The sequence below is a fragment of the Sparus aurata genome, chromosome 5, assembly GCF_900880675.1.
Source record: "Sparus aurata chromosome 5, fSpaAur1.1, whole genome shotgun sequence".
NCBI lineage: Eukaryota > Metazoa > Chordata > Actinopteri > Spariformes > Sparidae > Sparus > Sparus aurata.
In genome coordinates, this window is record NC_044191.1 from 34679615 (window position 1) to 34699762 (window position 20148).

Consider the following 20148-nt stretch of genomic DNA (forward strand, 5'->3'; position numbering starts at 1 on the left):
AAGCGAAGCAGTCCGAGTCTCAAAGGATATAGAATGTAAACAGAAAGAGAACTGAAGGCCCGCCAGAGCTAAAGTGGACCAGAAGCAGAACAGAGTCGTTCAATGAACTCATGATGTGACCACAAAAAGAACTGAGTGCCTTTTCTGTTGGTCCACTTTAAAAGGAGTTTGGTTCATTTAAAAATGCCTGTACGTGAAGACATCCTAAGACACTTCATTAGGCAGCTAATAAAGATTTGACATTTCATATCCCACCACAGTAAACCCACTGGAATACTTCACTCTTCACACAGTGCAGCGACTGATATTTTCTGTCTCTGTTTTCCTTTTGTTTACCCGGATGTGTTGGTTGCTGCAGTCCCGAAGCAGAGGATTAGGAAGACCACTGCTGTGCTTCCTCCAGGTCTGATAGACCTCCAGCACCACAGCAGCCAGACCCCGAGGCCACTCCTCCAAGAACTTCTGACCCACTGCCTTCAGATAGCGCATCAGCAGGTCCAGTATTCCTCCATTGGTCATATTGTTTAGCAGGAAATTGTGGACATCCTGTTTCTCTACAAGAGGGAACAACTAGTTAGTATGATGAAACAGCAGCAAGGCATGACAGTGAATTATAAGAACATATCCTCCATGCACTACATACCAGATTCCATGTATTCAACTGAGTCAACAGGCAAGCAGCTGCCATGTAGAGTCTGCATGTCCTCTTTCCCATCACACTGTGTCTCCATGTTACTCAGACTCTCATCATCATTATCAGGATCAAACTTCTTTAACCTGAGACAAACCAGAAACAGAGTTTTTAAAACAGAACTACAACTATGTATGCTTTCATTCATTGTATGCTAGGTTTAGAGTGACACACCGAGAAGGAAGGTATTTAAAAAGCAGCTCCTGAAAGTCTATCTTCTCTTCCTTCTTGCATTTTGTGTTTCGAACACGTGCCGAGCGTCGCTTGGCCGTCTCTCCGCTATCTTCCACCGCACGTTTCCTCTTTGGAGCTTTCTTAACTTTATCAGTCAGAGACACTTCCATTGCTGTAACTGTTAAAGATAACATTAAATATTAGACAATAATACATAAACTGCTGTTAAGAGAGGAAACATTTCTTTATCATCATATGTTGGAAGTGAAAAATACATTTCTCTGGACAAACAACTAACCAACAGGGGGAGGAGCAGAGGTGGTGACCTCCACAGTGGTGTGGCTGGGGGTTATCTGAGGTTGAATGCTGGGTTGGGGCAGAACTGCTGGCTCAGGGAGGACCACCGGTGGCAGGGATGAGCTGGGGCTGCTGCTCAGCACTGGGGTCTGGCCCACACTCACAGGGCTGCTGGGCTGGGGGAAGTTCTGGAGGAAGTTTCGGTCACGGTACTCTGACAAGTCGATTCTGCGCCCAAGACTCGGCCGCGGGGGCTCACATGTGGTCTGATGTCGGTACATTGCAAGAAAGCTTTCACCAACATGCTTCCATCTGAGATACAAAAACCGAATGTTAATGTTAGCTTAAAATAATGGTCTCTAAAAAGGAAACGTCACTGATTCACAGCAAAGACAAATACTACAACAATCAGGCAATTTTCAACCAGCATCCAGACAGAAAACAAAACACTGGAAGAGACTCACGAGAGGCAGCGGATGGGCTGAATCAGGACAAGGTCAGGTGTTTCTTCACGGTGTGAAAGAGCCTGCCTGCGCTTCCGCATGTCCAGCGCCTCTTCCACGATGGAGTCTCGTTCCTCTTTCTCCACTTCCACATAGTGGATTGACATATCACTGCAAATGACACACAACACAGCGCAGAGGTTCTTCAGTGATGTGAAAGGATAGAGCTGCTGAGGATGCACGATACAGAATTTCTTCGCTACAATAAGATAAACAATTTGCCATCTTCATGAAATGGAGGAATTAAAAAGTGAGGTGGCTTCACCATTTCAAGAACATCTGCATGGTGTCCCTCTTCAGACAGGGCTGCTCCTCAAAGATCTTCTCCTTCAGCACGAGGCCTTTAGTGTAACAATGATCCCTCTCCAGGGCTTTGGCAATAAAGTACAAACAGCCTAGAAAAGTGTGCAGATGACAGTTACTTTTTTCTTTCTATACTTGAGCTCCTGCACTGGTTATGAGAGGAAAGAGCTTATGATGATGCATCACTTACAGGTGTAGTCACTTAGTGTGTAGAGAATAGTGATGAGGTTGTCCAGACAGGGCCAGTGGTCTGGGTTACAGTTCAATCCCTCCTCAAAGGCATGTCGAGCCAGAGGAATGCGCATGAGTCGCACAGCCACCTGACCGATTTTGTACCACATGTTTACGTCAGTGGAGTCCAACATAACTGCCTGAGAAAAGAAGAGAGCAGAAAATACGACATGTCACTCACCACAGTGTTCATTTATGTGCAAGATGCGTTTAGTCGCACGCAGTAAAGAAAACTGCGACTTTCTTTTATTGTTTTACCTCCAAATAAAACTCCATAGCAGTCTCCAGGTCGTCCCGCGTTGCAGACATAGTCGCCAAGTTTTTAAAAGTAGAATATTTCAACATCAGTCCGGGATGCTTGAGACCCACTCTCTGGTCATCTGAGGGCATTGCCTAAAATATTAGAGGAGACACCAGATTAACCATCCTGCTGCACATGGCAACAGCAAATGTTACACATACACATTTTGTTATTGATAAAGATAAATTAGATTAACATTTCTTGATATCATGCAGGATTAACAGTGATCATCCTCACTGACTAAATGAGGTGTGTTGGGGCAGATATTTGAGAATATTAAGCAGGTGTCACATCCCACACACACAGAACCACATTAGTATTTTGAGTGGACAGTATGCGGTTAGATATTTTACCTCTTTGAGCAGAGGAGTTCTGAGAAGCTCATGATAAGCTTTGGCAGACTCCTCAAACTTGTCATGTTTCTGCAGATCCAAAGCTTTGTGATACAAAGCAAATGCCTCGGCTTCCTGTGGACAGAGATCAAAAAAAAAAAAAGAAAAGAAAAATCAGTTTAGATCCACATTAGGAGGCAGAACCGATACTGCCGATTCATCTGCATCTGGGCTGTACCTGAGCCTCTTTGGTCTGACTCTTGCTACTTCGCAGTGGATCTTGAGACTCATCTGCAGCTGTCGAAGCAGCATTCAGTGCTGCTATGCGGATCTGTGAACAGCAGCACAAGAAAAGAGACACAAACTCCTTCAGCAAGCAGATTCACAACCCAGGAATAATCTGCACGATCACAAGGAGCATTTATACAAACAGCACGTTTTTAGAAGCCTTACCATTTTGATATGTAGAAAGCAGCCTGGCCGCCTTCACGGTTTCCAGTGTTAAAGAGGATCTAGAGAAATGTATGAGGAATATTAAAGCAGGCAACACTACAAACATTTAGAAAAACAACTTCTCAGCGTTCAAAAACATATCTTCTTAATGTAATTAGTGTCTGGTTGAGTGTATATGTGAGCTAACTGTACGCCAGAGAGACGAGCAAGACAAACTGGTGTTGTCATGTTCTCATTTTGCACACTTGCTAATTAAGAGGACGTTGAGATCGATTAGCTAACCTTTCACGAAATGCCATTCAAAACTTAGCTCGGTTAGCTTAGCCTTGTAATCAGGTATCGATACAGTTTTCTCCTCACTACACGTTCACACAACCAGAACCACAGCAGGCGGTTATAATATCATCCTAACGGGCTCGATAACTCACTTTACAGCGCTCAGCTAGCTAACATTAGCAAACATTATTTAGGCTAACGCTAGCTTGTGTTTCACCGGGTGACCATCACTCGCGAAGTCGGACGTCCTACCGTTCATTTCCGCTGTAACTGCACTTGTAACGCTGCTGTTAAAATAAACGAGGCAGCAAAGTGTAAAAAAACACCGCGGTCATGAGTGAACACGAAGCTCGAAGCAAGTTTCAAACTTCATTTATTCTCCATCCTTTGTTGTTGTTAGCGTTGCGGCCGTTTGCGTCACAGCGTGACATTTGCTACCCGCCAATTAGTAAAGTCGACGCTCATTGGTCAATACGCTGAGGGTGTTTTCATGTGACCAATCATACATTAGCATATTAGGGGATACCTTACGTCATCACGCCCAGTGCTAAAATGGCATTTATGTCACAGGTAAATATGTGTATGTTGCTAATTATACTAAAATAAGTGATTTCAACGTAATTATTTGAAATATTTTGACAGAATAAACAATTTAACGTCATTTCTGTCACACTTGTATGTGACAGCTCTGAAAAAAACGTTTAAAATTGTGTTTAAACTTACCTTAAAGTGAAGATAATAGCACATTTTCATTGTGGATATTGTTTTAAATGGTGAAAATCCACTTTACCACAAAATGTAGTGATAACTGAGACAGCACAGTTTTCACTTTCATTTACTTTCTGCGCCTTGATAACAGTCTTCTTACACACTAAACCTGTAAACAACTTTATTATTCAATTAATCATTTATATCATGTCAGAACATGTTCTGAGCCTACACCATTTACCCAGTGTCACACAGCCTTGCTCCTCTCTCTGAGGCGTGAGCTCTATAACATATGCACTCTATGCAGAACAGATTAGGGAATAACATGGAAGGGAACATCTGAATACTTTATTATGCCAGATAATTATGTTATATCAGTGTAAGGTGTCTCAGACATTTACAGTCAGCATGTGTAATGTTCAGCCTGCATGGTAAACAGACAACCACTAGAGGGCAAACCTTCATTTTCTAATGGATTGAAATGTTTTTCTCTCAGTCTGATGTGGTATTTTTTTAATCACAGGATCTTCAGAACACTTTGATCTTCAGACGATTTGCTTCGCTTCATGGATCATAGTAATATTGTTATTAATATTCTCTGTAACTCAGCAGACAGATGAGACAAAACAGTGCGAAGCTGTGTCATCTTTTACAAAAGGATGCTGTTTCTCCTCCCCTCTGCCATCAGGCAGCTTTTCAGGAGTCTGCACAGCTACAAGGCAGACACATTATGTCTTACTCAGGATTTATGTTGGCAAATTGCAACAACTTCTGCAGTTTTTAGGAGTAACAGTATACGGTTTTTGTCCTCAGTGACCCTGTCTGTTGCAGTCCCTGGTTGCTCCACTGCTTATCCCCGCCTCCTCCACCCCCCACTCCCTTCCCATCTCCGCCTTGGCTGAAGCTGGCTGGCTGGCACCATTATCAATTCCTTCTGTCAGCATGCCGGCAAAAAAATTGCTTGCGTCATAGTCATTACTGGGTCTATAAAAGCCGGGGTAATGCAGATTCTCAGTGCAGTCACCCCAGCTACATTCCTAGACGTAGTGCAGCCCGTCTCTCAAGCCATGACTTCCATCGGCTTTGACCCCTACTTCCCATCTTCCTACAAGAGGAGAGTAGTCGTGCGCAATGTAGGATATGGAGCAGGTGGAGGAATAGGATCTAGGTCTGCTTACTCAACCCATTCTGCTCCAATAACTTCTTATGCATCTTCACGGCAGAAGTTATCCCACACATGCCCGAGCTGTTTCCAGCTACTCCTCCGTGCTCTCTGCTCCGGTGTCCGCAGCTGCCACTGAGCTTCGCCTGGACCAAGCAGCCCAGGTCAGCTCTGAGTTTAAATCAATCCGGACCCAGGAGAAGGCTGAGCTGCAGGACCTGAACGATCGCTTTGCAAGCTTCATCGAGAGGGTCCATGAGCTGGAGCAGCAGAACAAGCTGCTGGAGACTGAACTCCTGCTGCTCAGGCAGAGGCAGACGGAGCCCTCCAACATCCGGGCCCTGTACGAGCATGAGATCCGCCAGCTCCGTGCCGCTGTAGAAGAGGCCCGCCATGAGAAGCAGGCAGCCCAGAGCCACAGGGATGAGATGGAAAATGTGTTGAGGAACATGCAGAAGCGCTATGAGGATGAAGTGCTTGGCAGAGAGGAAGCAGAGGGCCGGCTCATGGATGCCAGGAAGGAAGCCGACGAGGCTGAACTGGGCCAGGCTGAGCTGGAGAAAAGAGTCGGGACCCTGCTGGATGAGCTGGCCTTCCTGAAGCGCCTCTGTGAGAGTGAGATCGCAGAGCTGCAGGCCCAAATCCAGTACAGCGCCGATGTGTCAGTGGAGATGGAGATCGCCAAGCCTGACCTGTCTGCTGCTCTCCGTGACATCCGAGTCCAGTACGAGAAGCTGGCGCAACAAAACCTTCAAGCTGCCGAAGACTGGTTCTGCAGCAAGATGAATGTGATGACAGTCGGCGCCACTCGCACCACAGATAGTGCACGTTCTGCCAAAGATGAGGCTGGAGATTACCGCCGGCTCCTCAAGTCCAAGACGCTGGAGATCGACGCCTGCCGCGGGATGAATAACGTGCTGGAAAACCAACTGCAGGAAGTGGAGGAGAAGCAGAGCGCTGAGATCTCTGCACTGCAGGTGAGGAACAGGCTGCAAATGTCAATGTACTTTGCATGATAAGATCATTCCTCTATATTTCTGCGTTTGTGGCAATTAAGAGAAGTCTGACTGCCAGTTTGTTCACTCGCAATGACCCACAGATAAGCTGTCAGTTCTGTGCCACTAACACGTTCATGTGTCTTCTGCCTGCAGGATACAATCGGTCAACTGGAGGATGAGCTGAGAGCAAACAAGAACGACATGGCTCGTTACCTGAAAGATTATCAGGACCTCTTGAATGTGAAGATGGCCTTGGATATTGAAATCGCAGCCTTCAGGTGAGTGTTTTGTAAAACTGTGGGATTTAAATGATTGCCAGATCTCGTTTCCTCACGATATGTGTCTTATTTTGTTAGGAAACTCCTGGAAGGAGAGGAGAATCGACTGAATGTGGCAGGACAGGCATCTTTCATGTACGCTGCTCCGTCTTACGGAAGATCACAGTTCTCCCTCCAGTCTCAGCTGAGCTCTGCAGCTCCGTACCTGCTGAGCAGTCGCCTGTACACTTCATCACTCTCCACTGAGGAGACAATATTCGCAAGCAAAGCACAGCAGGCGGAGGCCAGCCCTCCTAAAGAGGAGGAAGAGGAGGAGGAAGAGCAGGTCGAAGAGGAAGAGAAGGAGGAAGAGGAGCAGGGAGAAGAAGAGGAGGCAGAGGCAGAGGAGGATCAGGGAGAAGAGGGGGAGGAAGAGGACGCTGAGGCGGAAGAAAAGGAGGAGGAAAAAGAAGAGGGAGAGGAAGAAGCAGAAGGAGAAGGTTAGTGTGGTCAAATTTGTTCAGTTGATTTGTGTGTGGTGGTAAACTAATTCTAACTCTTCTCCATCCTCACATGAAGAAGGTGAGGCAGAGGACGGAGAGAAAGAAGACGAGGGGGACGGAGGAGAGGAGGGCCAGGCCCAAGAAGAGGAGGATGCTGAGAAGAAAGAGGACGAGGGCGATGTCAAGGGTGAGAAGGGGGACGAAGAGCCTGACAAAGAAGAAGAGGAGGCTGGAGAGAAAGATGGAAAAACGACAGATAAGAAAGTTTAAATCTGAGTGCTTTAAAAATAACCTGCTAGCTCTGCAGCTGAAGGATGTCTTCTCTGGTGCTCTCAGAGATGTTTGTCACATTCAAACCAAAGAAAAAGCTCTCGAAATCAGAAGACAACATGTCGGTGAATAAATCGTCTGAGTGACGCACAGCATGTACGCTCACTCTACCAGCAAAGAAAACAAACAGCTAATCAATAAATTGATGAAGACAGGATGTGACAAGTGTCGGGGGTAGAAATTCTGCTTTGTGGAGATTTGTTTGCAAACACCTTTGTGCTTTACTGTCACCAAAACATGCCTGAACAACCGTCTGTACGTGCAATAACCCAATTTGAAATGCCTTACTAAGTCCTCACTGAGTGCTTTAAATAATTCTTTAAATGTGCTGCGTTGAACCTGAATAAAGCCTTGTCAACCTGGAGCTGGCGTCTGGCTTTTTCACACCTACTTGGAACTGTTCTAATGACTGTCAATCACATTGAGCATGAATAAACACATTAGCAGAAAAACATATTTCATGTCCAAACTCAAGCTGGATAGATTTAGTTTTTACTTGCTAATCAGCCGAGGCTCCATTTTCACTCAGGCTTAAAAAGAAAATGTTCTTTTCTCACCTGGATGTTAAAGGAAAAAAGCACATAGACGGCAGCCAAACAGCCCGTATTGATAAATCACACCGCAATTAAGTACAGCAAACAAGAAGAGTCTGCAAAAAAACAATCACGTCAAACAGTATAAAGCCTCATGATGGCCAATAAAGAAGAGCAGAAGTTTGGTGTAGAAGAAATGAGTTACAGAAGCGTTTCTGTCTTTATCTGAAGTCAGCAGGTCGTCTCTGTCAAGCGTGTGTGATCAGCGAGCTGACGCCGGTGTTTTTCCTGCTGCCTCACGCTCGTCCACATCACTGTCCATAAATCAGGGTGCACTGAAACCTTTATGACTCAGCTGGTCTGCTGCACCAAAGAACCTGGCTAAGTGTCAAATCACGCAGGACAGCAACAGAGAGCGAGGAAGAGGAAGAGCAATTTCATTATTTCACTGGGGAGAGAGAGAGAGAGATTAAGGAGGAATCATAGAGAGAGAGAGAGAGAGAGGGGAAAAGACTCACTGCACTAAACCTTGACAGAGGACGGGCTGTTATTTACCCTGTAAAGAGGCTCAGAGTCCAGAGGCTTCCTCGAGGCATCAGCAGAGATGCAATCCCAATCACGCAGATGAACCCTGAACACACACACACACACACACACACACACGTCATACTTCAGATACACAAACACACACAGGAGTGGATGTGGCGCGTGAGGATCCGTTTGATGTTTCTGAAACACACTTTGAAATATTGCATCAACCTTTAATTAAGTATCCGCATAATGACACTTTTTGCGAGCGCTTCACGGACGAGCACATCTTGCGTGTGCCAGAGAAAATGCCCCAGTCTTTATTCAGCCTCCTTCTCCGCTCCCTCTCCATCCTCCTTGTCCTCGGTTTACCTCCGCCCCGAGCTAAACTGCACCACCCTCCTCCTTCTGTTGCTCTCCGTCGGTACAGAAGGAGCCATTCCAGAGGAGCACTCAATTTAATCATCCTAAATTATACTTTGCAATGGATTTGGCCTCGCTCAGACACACCTTTGAGCACTCAAAGAGACAGCAATACTGTTAATGTTTTATTATTGATTAAAGGTACGGTCACGATCAACCCTATGGCTGGATCTTAAAGGAACAGTTCGCAGAAAACGAAAGACATTTGGACAAGACACTCTGGAGTTTCACAGCAAAAGCGTCGTGGCGTTCTCCAAAGTCTCCAACTGCTTCAGTTGTTTAGCAGAAAGCTGCAACTCAACTCTGCTGTGAAGCTCCAGAAATGTTTTGTGGACTGCGACACTTCACCCGAAGTGCAGGAAAAAGTAAAGTAGATCACTTTTGGTGAACTGTTCCTTTAATGCACTTACCTCCCTGCAGACAGGATGATTAAGTCATGATTGAGCTCTTCTCAACAATTACAGTAAACCACAGCAGGATAAATATAAATCCTCCTCATGGTGCTCATGTGTATCATCCATCTTGTTGCACACAGCTACAGGAGGCTTCAAGGCTGTGTGTGTGTGTGTGTGTTTGTACAGTGTGTGTGTGTGTGTGTGTGTGTGTGTGTGTGAACACTGTGTGTGTGCATCTCAGGGCATGATGGGACACAGATCTCCTGTAAAGGCAGCATATCAAAGCAATGCTGTATTATTTTTACCACATTTCATCGCTCAGATATTGAGTTTCATCCTTTATTTCATCCGTCACATTCGGGACGGGAACAGACCGGGATATAAATCTTATAACTCCCTCTCCCTGTTGTGGGCCTACACTGTGTCAGACGGAGGGAGACCCATCAGCGAGGCCCGCCAGGACCTCCCAAACGCTCCATCCTTTGATGAAAAACAAAGAGCTGAAGATGCAGCGCGAGACATCAGCAGCAGATGGTTTCCTGTGAAAAAAAGAAAGAGGAATAAGCACCAGTACAGGAACCCAAACAAGAGACATCTAGTTTGTGTGTTTGACATCTTCATTCAGATTTTTATAACATTACAGGAAACCTCATGCAGGACAAGACTGTGTCATTACATTAGGACACAATCACCAGAATAAATGTTGGGAGTGGACGTTTCTGCAAACCACAGATATGTTGAGCATGCATGTCTTTACATTTTATTTCCTACTTTATCTTGTAATAATGCTGCTCTTGGTTAGAGCTAACTGCGATCTCTCCACCTCCCGATATGAAAGCAAGGTTGTAAACTGAACGCATCAGCGGTTTGCAGAAACGTAAACTGACAACGTTTTATTCCGTGACTGAGCTGTGAAATCTTTGTTTTAATTCCTGACACTACATGCACACAGAATAACAAAAACATAGACATAATAATTGATAACTAATCATCAGTTATTGGGTGAGAGAGAAGCTCTTCATGGTTGAGATGAGTTCAGGAGCCTCGCAGTCTGTTCTGTGGTCTGACGCTCTGGATCTCCTGCCGCCTGGCAGCAGGGTGAGCAGACTGTGGCTGGGTGGGTGTTATCTTTCAGTATCCTTTAGGCTCCGTGCAGACGTCTCACTGCAGATCAAATCATATTAGTCTTATTCAAATCGCCCCGAAATCACAGTCACGTTGGCTCAGCGGGCTCAGCGGGCTCAGCGGTGTCACTGATGCTCTGCAGAAGGGCACCAGTGATGTTCTGGGTGGTTTAAATCACCTGCTGTAGAGACTTCCTGCCAGACCACCAGACTACAGAGCAGCTTCTGTCCTCAGGCTGAGACTCCTGAGGTCATCCTCCACAGCCCATCATGAATATCTTTTATTTTTTCATTTGTGTGCATGTTGCTTAGAGAATTATGACTGCAAACTACTGATACGTTCACGACAGTACGTGACATTTCTAATATGTGTCACTATACATGTTAATGACCTGACTTTCATCTGAGGAAGCAGAGGAGGTGGAGGAGGAGTTACAATTCCAATTTCAACATCTGTAAGCAGTGGCGTGCACAGACTTCTTGAAGGGCAGGGGCGAAAATACAGCGCGCCACTGAAAAGGGCACTTAAGCGCACGTTTTGGCTCCCAGGAGAGAAGTTTAGTCTAGTCTTGAGTGCGCATTTTGGGCTCCCAAGAGGGCAGTTTAGTGTGTTTTGCCAACCAAGAGGGCACTTGAGCGCAGGTTTTGGCTCCCAAGAGGGCACTTTAGCGTGCGTTTTGGCTCCCAAGAAGGCACTTTAGCGTATGTTTTGGCTCCCAAGAGGGCACTTGAGCGCGCGTTTTGGCTCCCAAGAGAGCACTTTAGCGTGCGTTTTGGCTCCCAAGAGGGCACTTTAGTGCACATTTTGGGCTCCCAAGAGGGCAGTTTACCATGTTTTAACCAGCCAAGGGGGCAGTTTAGTGTGTTTTGCCAACCAAGAGGGCACTTTAACATGCGTTTTGGCTCCCAAGAGGGCATTTTAGCGTGCGTTTTGGCTCCCAAGAGGGCACTTTAGCATGTGTTTTGGCTCCCCAAGAGGGCAATTTAGCGCGCGTTTTGGCTCCCACGAGGGCACTTTAGCGTGCGTTTCGGCTCCCAAAGAGGGCACTTTGGCTCGCATGGATATAAAAAAAAAAAAAACACCTCTGGATGATTTCCAGTAGTTGTGGTGACCAAAGGAAGTATTTTAAGTTGAAACGATGTTTTTCGAACCCCAACCAAGAGGTTTTCTTGCCTGAACCTGACGAAAACAAAAGCACAGTCCCAACATAAAATAGAAAAGGAAACACAAAGTTACAATAAGGAAATATAAGGTTTCAGCTTATCTGTGGTTTGCAGAAACGTACAATCACATTTGTTCTGGCGATTGGGTTGCAAACGAGCCGTTCCAGTCTGAGATGTTTTCCAGGATGCTTTTTGTTGCTCCTCTGTAAAAGCTGACAAAAACTTGGAACGGGACTTTAGCTTTCTTACATTTCCTTAAGAAGAGGCAACTTTTCTCTCATACTTATTTCACAACTGTTGGGGAGGAAAAAGGACGAATCGGGCCGGCTGACCTTCAACTCTTCCTAGACGTTAACAGAACATTGTGTAAAGTCCATCTTGGCCATGAGTCACAAATCAATGAATCATTGTCTACACACAGAAACGAACAGCAGCTCTCCATCACAACAAAGACATATCACATTTCATGAGGATAGAGGATACAGCCATATTCTGTTTTTGGACGCGATGTCAGAAAAAGCTGCGGCACCGCTGGTTGTTATTTGGTTCTGTGCTCAGGCCCGCGTGATAACCTTGACAACCAAATTGATGCTGAGGTGGAACGCTGCACCAGAATGCATCTGCAATCTAAAAAACATTTTACATTCAGTCTCGTAATGAATACTGGAGGGAAATGTTTTCCATGTCTTTGGAAAGAAAATGATTCACCTTCTCCTCCTTTCGCGTCCTGATTATGTTTTTTTTTTCAGGTTTGAGGTGGATATGCTCGCTCTTCTCAGACAGCTCGGGCTGCGGTCCAGACAGTGAGGGTGGTCACGCTGCAGTCTGTCTGTTTGGTTGTCGCACAGCCACACTTTTGTCTCCACAAAGAAAAGGACGTCTCAGATAAGAGCTGTGGCTCCCTCTGCTGATCTGGGAGAATCACCTAATTAAAAAGGCCGTGCTGAATGAGCCTTCACATTTGCCTGGAAGACAGCAGACAGAGCCTATTTCATTTAGAGATGTGGCACTCCGGCTCTAAAAATAGATGCTCGCTTTCTCCTGGTGTACACATGGCTACAGTTTTCAGATGGCCTTTTGTACCCGCTACAGGGGCACAAAGGATGCTTCACTGAGTCATATGGAGACAAATGCAGGAGCCTCAGGCCACATCCTCGGCCGTGAATCACAACCTGGAAATGAGATGTTAGACTTGTGGGTATAATGTGCTCACCCTGACTCACCTGAGGACTGTGATCATATCAAATGAAAATTCAAAGTCATTATCTCCTCATCCCCGTGCCGATGGAAGGTCGGCGCAAGTTTTACAGTCCACGATACATTTCTGGAGCTCCGCTGCGAAAACATGTTGCAGTTTTCTGCAAAACAACTGAGATTAAATGTAATCCAGGTCTCTTGAAATTTAGACATTTCCATTGATCTGATAAGAATTTATTTACACCATCAACACACTTTCGAGCTCTTGCACCCACTTGCTTTTAGCTTAGCAGCTTCAGTGAAGATTGTAGCTTAAAAAGGGGCGTAAATTACATCACTTCAAATCAGTTTGGGTTCTCTGGGTTTGCAGAAACTTGGATTATGCCTGGCGAGCTGGATGGTACCATTTAAAAGATAACAAACATTTTAAAGTCCTCATCTGCTTCTACGCTGCAACGTAGTTTCGCTGTGAAGCTCCAGAAATGTTTTGTGGACTACCAAACATCACCTGACTTCATGTCAGCATGAGGAACAACAATTTCCTTTTTTTTGTGCGAACTGTTCCTTTTAACGCCACACATTTGCTGCAGTCGTGTCTGTATTTTTCTTCAGACTGAGCTGTGAGTCAAACCTTTAGAGTTTGCCTATTATAGATTATGTGCGGCCTGTACCTTTTATCAGATCGAAGAATGGATCACAGGCAGAGTCAACACACTGGAGTCCACGTAGGTGTCAATATTAGCACGGACACGTGACGGCTGCTTGTATCCTCACACTGTGACCATGGAGACGGGCTGACAGAAGCACTGACGAACATATATTCTGTAAAGGTAGAGAAGTCCTGATACGACTGCACCAACACTGCATATCAGATTCTGCTCCAGGACATCGAGCTCTTGTGCATTGACCTGTCTGCTACAGCACTGCAGGCCCGGGCGATTACCTGATTCTGCTGCCAGGCAGCCAGGTGGATGCTGAGGCCCAATTTGCCTGTGGCGTCATGCGGTCCTGGCAGCGGACCCATAAATCCATTAGGCCTTTTGTCTGCTTTTGTCTCAGGACTTGAACGCCTCAGCGGGGGATACAACCAGCGTTTAGAGTCCGACCACTCAGAGGTCTCTGAAGCATTACACTCCCTCACATCACACAAATCACAGCTCACCAACTTTGGTTTTAATGTCGGCCTCCGAACAACAGCCGAGTCAAACCAGGTCAGTGCGACAGTTCATACATATGGATGCTCAGTGTTCTGTAACACACATGTGCACTCGAGCACGCAAACTGATCTGAGGCTCCAGAGTGTGAGGAGGTGGACGGAGGTTATTATTCTTTCAAGTGTCGATCACGCTAAATGTTAATTCGTGGCGAGGCTGTTCGGCATCACGCTGAGAAGCCCCGAGGCAAAGTAAACAGGATGGAGAGGATTCCCTACTTTGGAGACAGTAGCTTCATCTCTTCTTTATCTAAACTAACGACAGCCAGCTCGCACCACAGCACTCCCTCACTTTCACGCACAAGACCAGCGCGGTCGTCTTCACGTGAACCAGTTTAATCCCACGCGTCCACATGTATCTTTTATTACCGTCACCAGGATTCTGCTTTACTTTTAATAGTTGGATGTCGGAGGCTTAGCGTGATATGATCTCATTGAGAAAATGAGATCCCCTGTGAAGACTCAGCCTGTCGACTCCTATCGCTTACTGAGCCCTCAACTCCAGATGAACTCAAGAGTTTCAGCCCTGTTTGCTCGTCGAGATGTTAAACACACTCACGCGAGACAGGCACGCAAACTAACCCCGACCGGCACGCCACCAGCTGAATGAGATTAACTTAAAGATTCTCAGTTGTAGCTGCATCGGAGCAGATATCTAAAACACCACGTCAGAACTTAATGTGACCTGATCTGGAGGTTTTATCAGGGGTGTTTCTCCTGTATGCAATAGCACAAAGCAGTCAGTTGATGGCAATATTGTATTCCTTTTTGCAGATTTGATTGTTTTTCTCACTTTTTTTGAACTATCAGCTCCTCACATTTGAGCTGATGTGCAGGAGGGATGAGGAGAGTCAGTGGTGAAAAGGGCACGAGCAGATTTACAGTAAATTCAGACGCTCAGCACCTGCAGCTCCGACGGAAATAGGCCAGAATAATCATGTGTAACAGCTCCAGTTATCAGTGGATATTCTACGTATAGCTGCGAGATACGTCACTACTTTACTCTCAGGATGAGCTCGGTCATTTTGTTTGAATCCTTGAGCTGTGCGACTTTTTGTTCACCTCACAGCCGAAAGAAAAAATGTCATCTTGGTCTGAAAAACAAGAAAACACTCCACACATGTACGCTTCTAACTTTGTGAAAAGGGGCTATTAAATTCATCTTCTCTTGATTATATAGTTTTGGCGGGTAAACGGCCTCTCACAACGCTGTTCTGCAGTTGCCATATGTTCAATAGATTCCACATAATAAGATCCAGTAATGGCCTTCAATCACGCCGCGTCCTGTAGGGGCTAATTCACCACAAGCTGTGTTTTAAAAGCAGCCACATCACAATGGACATCACACTTTCAAAGGGAACGAACAAAAGCGCTGGGTGTTCGGACGTTATTGACAGCACCAGTTGGCTGACCGGAGGAAAAAAAACACACATGATGGGCAAACAAAAGGCTAAGTGGACGACCAGATCTCAGCCAGCAGCTGTAAATGACTTCACAGGGCAGGGAAGGAGGGAGGAGAGCGCCATTTGGGAAACACCAGCCGTGTTGGAATGACATTTAAAGGGACAGTTCAACCCCCAGAATCATAAATACATATTTGTCCCTGTTAGCTAGCGTCATTTATCCAACCTCGATCGAGGAGGGGGGACAAATCTTTCACCTTGGAGAGCCGAAGCTGAAATGTAACGTGGGGTCACGGCCCCAAAAGAAACCACATGTTGTCATGGTTCAAGATCCAAAATGGTTCCAAGACCCCAAAGACTTCCTGTGTAAAGTGACTGTCGATCATGCTCAGATGATGGAAAATGATTAATGACATGATTAAAGAAATTTGATTGAATTAATCTTTGTTTTTTGAGGGCTAACTCGGGAAGATATCAGCCGTACAGACGTCGGCCTTCTCTACAATATAATGAAACTAAAGATGGCACTCGGCTTGTTGGTGCTCGAAGCGCCAAAAAAAATATATTCGAAGAACTCAACAGCCGTGTGTCTCTCCAAAAATCATGACCCGGTTACTCACTCTGTGACAAACACAAGTTTGTGATGCTAACATGTTCTGCAAGTTTTGTTCATCAAGATAATTGTCACAGTTGAAATTAAATAAGTAGCAGTAAGAAGCTAATGTTAGCCTACAAACAATGTCACAGACAACTCTGTAGTCTCATATGGAAAAAAAGGTTTGTGTTATTACCTCATTAATATTCTGAGTTTGATTTTTTTCTACAAAACTACGTAATGTCCCTTTAAGCAACAAAAATAACAGTTTAATGGTCATTAAATCTGCAACAGGAAGTAGTTTCTGGCAGAGTAATTCAACATGTACTGCATTTGTAAATCAGAAGTGAGGATAACAAGAATGTGTAATTTTATTATGGCTTTTTTTTTATTTAAAGGGGCAGTACGTAGTTTTGGAGAAGAAATTCAAACTCAGAATTTTATCATTTACAATATTAATGAGGTGATAATACCATTTTTTCCCCATCAGTGAATAAACGAGCAGTTCTCAGAGGTAAACAAGGTCCCTGAACTCCATTGAAGCCAGAAAGGTGGCAGGGTCCGCCACATGTAAACAAAAGTATGAAGCTGTGTTGTCCTTTAAGGTCAGTTTTGTTTTATTCAGCAGTGAGAAACAAACAGAGTTTGATTATTTAGTTTGTTCAGGCATTAAAAAAAGGAAAAAAAAAAAAGTTTCATCCTGTTCTGTTTGTTTACATGTGGCGGACCCTGCCACCTCTCTAGCTTCAAACAGAGTTCTGGGACCTAGTTTGTATCGTGACGTCATTGTTATTGTCAACTTAAAACTTGTGCGCTTGGATTCCGTCACAGAGCTCCTTTAACGTGCCAGCAGCTGCTGAAGTGAAGTGAAGTGAAGTGAAGTGAGTCCCTGACGCACGACGGTTCCGTCCCATTTCATCTTCCAGAACTGGATCTGAGCTCTGATGTGAAGTTCTGCTGCAGGTATCGACTGTCTTCTTCCTCTTCCTCAAGTCTTCCTGGATGGACTCAGTGTGCGGGTTGTTGTTCAGGACGCTGCTGGTTCACGCCTCGTCCTCTCCTCCCTGCTCCCGGCCGTGTGCGCCCTCCTGCTCCTCCTCCTCCTCCTCCTTCCCCACCTCCCCGTTTACAAGTCATGATGGCGGAACTGTAGACTTCGGGACGAGCAGGAGTCCACCGCCCGTCCTCGTTTAGCGTTTTGTATATAGTTATTTATGTATTGAAGCCGGTTCCGCGCTCTGCTCCGCCATGACCCGTTGGATCCCCACCAAGAAGGAGAAGTACGGAGTCGGTAAGTCCTCCGGTTCGGCGCTGCGTGCGCGTTTGCTCGCCGAGTGAAACTCCCTGAAAGTTGGGAAACAGTGTTGTTGTTGTGGGTGGTGTTGGTGCGTGTCGGGTCCGCCACACCACCACACCAGCCGGGGATGGGGGGAGTCACGAACTTTTGTAGTGTTCTGGATGAGTCGCTGTGGAGCCGCCTGGTCCTGGTCCTGGTCCTGGGTCGGATCTGGATGTTCAGTTGTTGCAGTAAATGACTTGTGTAACTGTCTGAGGATCAGTGGAGAGCAGCCAAGAGTTCAGTGAGCACACCAGCCATTCTGCTGCCTAATCTCACCGAGCGGACTCGTTGGGACTCCAGAGGGGGACTTTACTGGACCCTCCGTGTGCTGGAAGGTCCACTGAAGCCCCCCTTCCAGGACAGGACCCCCATGTGGGGCCCCACATGGGAGCCCGAGCTGAGCGCATGTCAGATAAGAGGGCAGGATCTGAGTGTCAGTCAGAGCCCAGCAGACAGAACTGAGTCCCCCAGAGACCAGCAGGCTCTCTGAAGTCCCTGTAACTCCACAGGGTTGTAGTCCAGACTGCAGTGAGGTGTGGCCCCGCGGCTGCTGGAATGTAACTGAGTACATTTACTCAAAATAGTTCCCCAAAGATCTCATGTTCAGATTTCACAGCAGTAAAAGTTGGATCTGATATTCAGCAGCCATGTTTGTGTTGTTGTTGTTGTTGTTGTTGTTTTTAATCTGATATCTGATCAGATTCATTTAAAAAACGTGCTGTTGGCTCTGATGTAATCTGCAGAGTAACTAGAAGTTACTAATGTAGCGGCGTGTAAAGAAGTAGACAACAGATATTAAGTATTTCCATTTCCTGCTACTTGATACTTCTCTGCTACTACTATAATGAAAGGTAACCGAATACATTTACTCAACAGCTGGGCTTGATTACAATTTTACTTTGCTACTTTATACTTCCAAGTAACTCAAAGTAATCAGATACATGTAGTGGAGTAAAAAAGTACAATATTTGCCTCCGAAGTGTCGTCGAGCTGAAGTACACAGGAGCAGAAAATGGAAATACTAAGAATTTAAACTGAGTACAAGTACTTCAAATGTGTTCCTAAGTACAGTTATTGAGTAAATGTACTCAGTTACATTCCATCAGTGTTTAAATAGAGTAACTGTACACTGCAGGTCGGCCTGGTATCAGATCTGATCCTCGGCTTTTTTCTGATTAGTAGTATTTTAGTGTGTGTGTGTGTGTGTGTGTGTGTGTGTGTGTGTTATCAGCGCTCCTCCACACCCTCGGGGTAAATCAGCACAGCTACTCGGCTCTGTGAGAAATTCTTTCCAGGTTTAGTGAGAGGACTTTACAGGTCGGCCGGTGGCTCTTAAAGCGACACGCGCTCCCTCAGACGGTGGTTTCCTGGTGTGCAGCAGATGTGTTACACATGAGGTTAAAACATCTGCATGAACACAGTCCGTCTGCAGCATGTGTGTGCGTGTGTGTGTGAATCAGAGGCAACTACAAGATTATTTTTTTTTATTATTTATTAATCTGCAGATTATTTCTCATGATTCATCGCTTCTTTTTCTTTTTTTTTAACGTCGAGATGAGAGGTTCTGGAAATGTTGTGCCCAAGGCCAGAATGTGAAGACACGCCTGTATTCATCAGTGCAAGAACAGCCTCTTAAACGTTGTTATCTAATCGCTTTGTACACGTTTATTTTTGCTTCCCTGGAGGGTTCTCAAGGATTTTCTCGGGGTGTTTGATTCGCTTCTGTGTTGGAAAATGAATGTGGACAAATTTAGTAAATCAAAAACTCATTCACTACTTGTTTGTAACAAGTCCTCACAGAATGACATCTTCAGACTGCTACAGAGTACAAATACTTCATTACTGTGCTTCAGTGGATGTTTCAGGTATCTGTACTTTACTCGAGTATCTGTGAGACTGAACACAAACATCTGAACTCACATTTTAAAAACAGGCTTGTTACTTTAGTTTGATGCATCTGAGGTGAATTCTGGATTCTTGTTATTTCCCACCATCAGCAGACTGATGTGGACCAATCAGAGCACATCACGCACGGCAGACGCAGCGAGACGAGACAAAGACGTAAAAGCCGTCAGAAGGCGTAAACAGACAGAGAGGGAGACTGGAATGTGGAGAAAAGGCGTGTTAGTGTCTCGTATCTGCAGAGAGTTTCTGATTTTCTCTCTTTGTTGCTGCTCGGGACGCTTTACCAACCCAACATGTGTCTATTTGACGTCCTGGGAATGAGACTCAACAATCAACTGTCTTTGTGGTGCGTTCAGGAACAGCTGGGACAAATCCTGCTGATTCTACCTTTAACTTTAATAGTCTTTGAATTCTATTAATATGACGTGAGCTTCAGTTAGCTTTGACCACAAATGTCCTTCAGAGGGAGACTTTTTACTCTGATACTCTGAGTACATGTCAGAGCCTGTAATCTATTACTTTACTGGAGTAAACAAGCTGAATCAGTACTTACACAAGCATCAGAACTTCTCCTGGAGGACAGGATGTGAGGACTTTATGCTGCCTCGGCTTCTTTATAGTCCAAAACTCTTTATTTACAATCAGAAATGACAAAGAAAAAGCAAATGGTCACATTTATGACACTGGAATTAACAGATGCTGACAGAACGGATTAATCAGTTATCACAATACTTTGCTTTGGCTGCTAGTTGCAGCTCTGACTGAAAATACGTCGGCTCCTCTCACCGTCTTATCTCCGGCTGCTGTTGT

At 45.3% G+C, this 20148-nt stretch overlaps 3 protein-coding genes across 4 annotated transcripts in view; 2 read left to right on the forward strand and 1 right to left on the reverse strand.

The window, feature by feature from the left end:
- cabin1 (calcineurin binding protein 1) overlaps positions 1-4008 on the reverse strand; it is a 51226-nt gene extending 47218 nt beyond the window's left edge. Inside the window, 12 exon segments of the mRNA XM_030416639.1 lie at positions 337-554; positions 644-777; positions 866-1043; positions 1164-1474; positions 1627-1776; positions 1931-2060; positions 2159-2339; positions 2458-2592; positions 2854-2967; positions 3071-3163; positions 3286-3344; positions 3814-4008. Coding sequence (XP_030272499.1) covers positions 337-554; positions 644-777; positions 866-1043; positions 1164-1474; positions 1627-1776; positions 1931-2060; positions 2159-2339; positions 2458-2592; positions 2854-2967; positions 3071-3163; positions 3286-3288 — 1647 coding nt within the window. The 5' untranslated portion in view covers positions 3289-3344; positions 3814-4008.
- A 784-nt stretch (positions 4009-4792) lies between these two features.
- On the forward strand, positions 4793-7883 carry neflb (neurofilament light chain b). Its single transcript, XM_030416640.1, is given in 5 exon segments — positions 4793-5489; positions 5491-6408; positions 6583-6707; positions 6786-7186; positions 7266-7883. Coding segments are annotated over 5 exon segments (1857 nt in total). The 5' UTR covers positions 4793-5270; the 3' UTR covers positions 7460-7883.
- A 9061-nt stretch (positions 7884-16944) lies between these two features.
- Positions 16945-20148, forward strand: part of dock5 (dedicator of cytokinesis 5) — a 51334-nt gene continuing 48130 nt past the window's right edge. For both annotated transcript variants that reach the window (XM_030416546.1, XM_030416547.1), the window contains exon 1: positions 16945-17385. In XM_030416546.1, the coding sequence (XP_030272406.1) occupies positions 17343-17385 (43 nt within the window). In that variant the 5' untranslated portion in view covers positions 16945-17342. The remainder of the gene's footprint in view (positions 17386-20148) is intronic.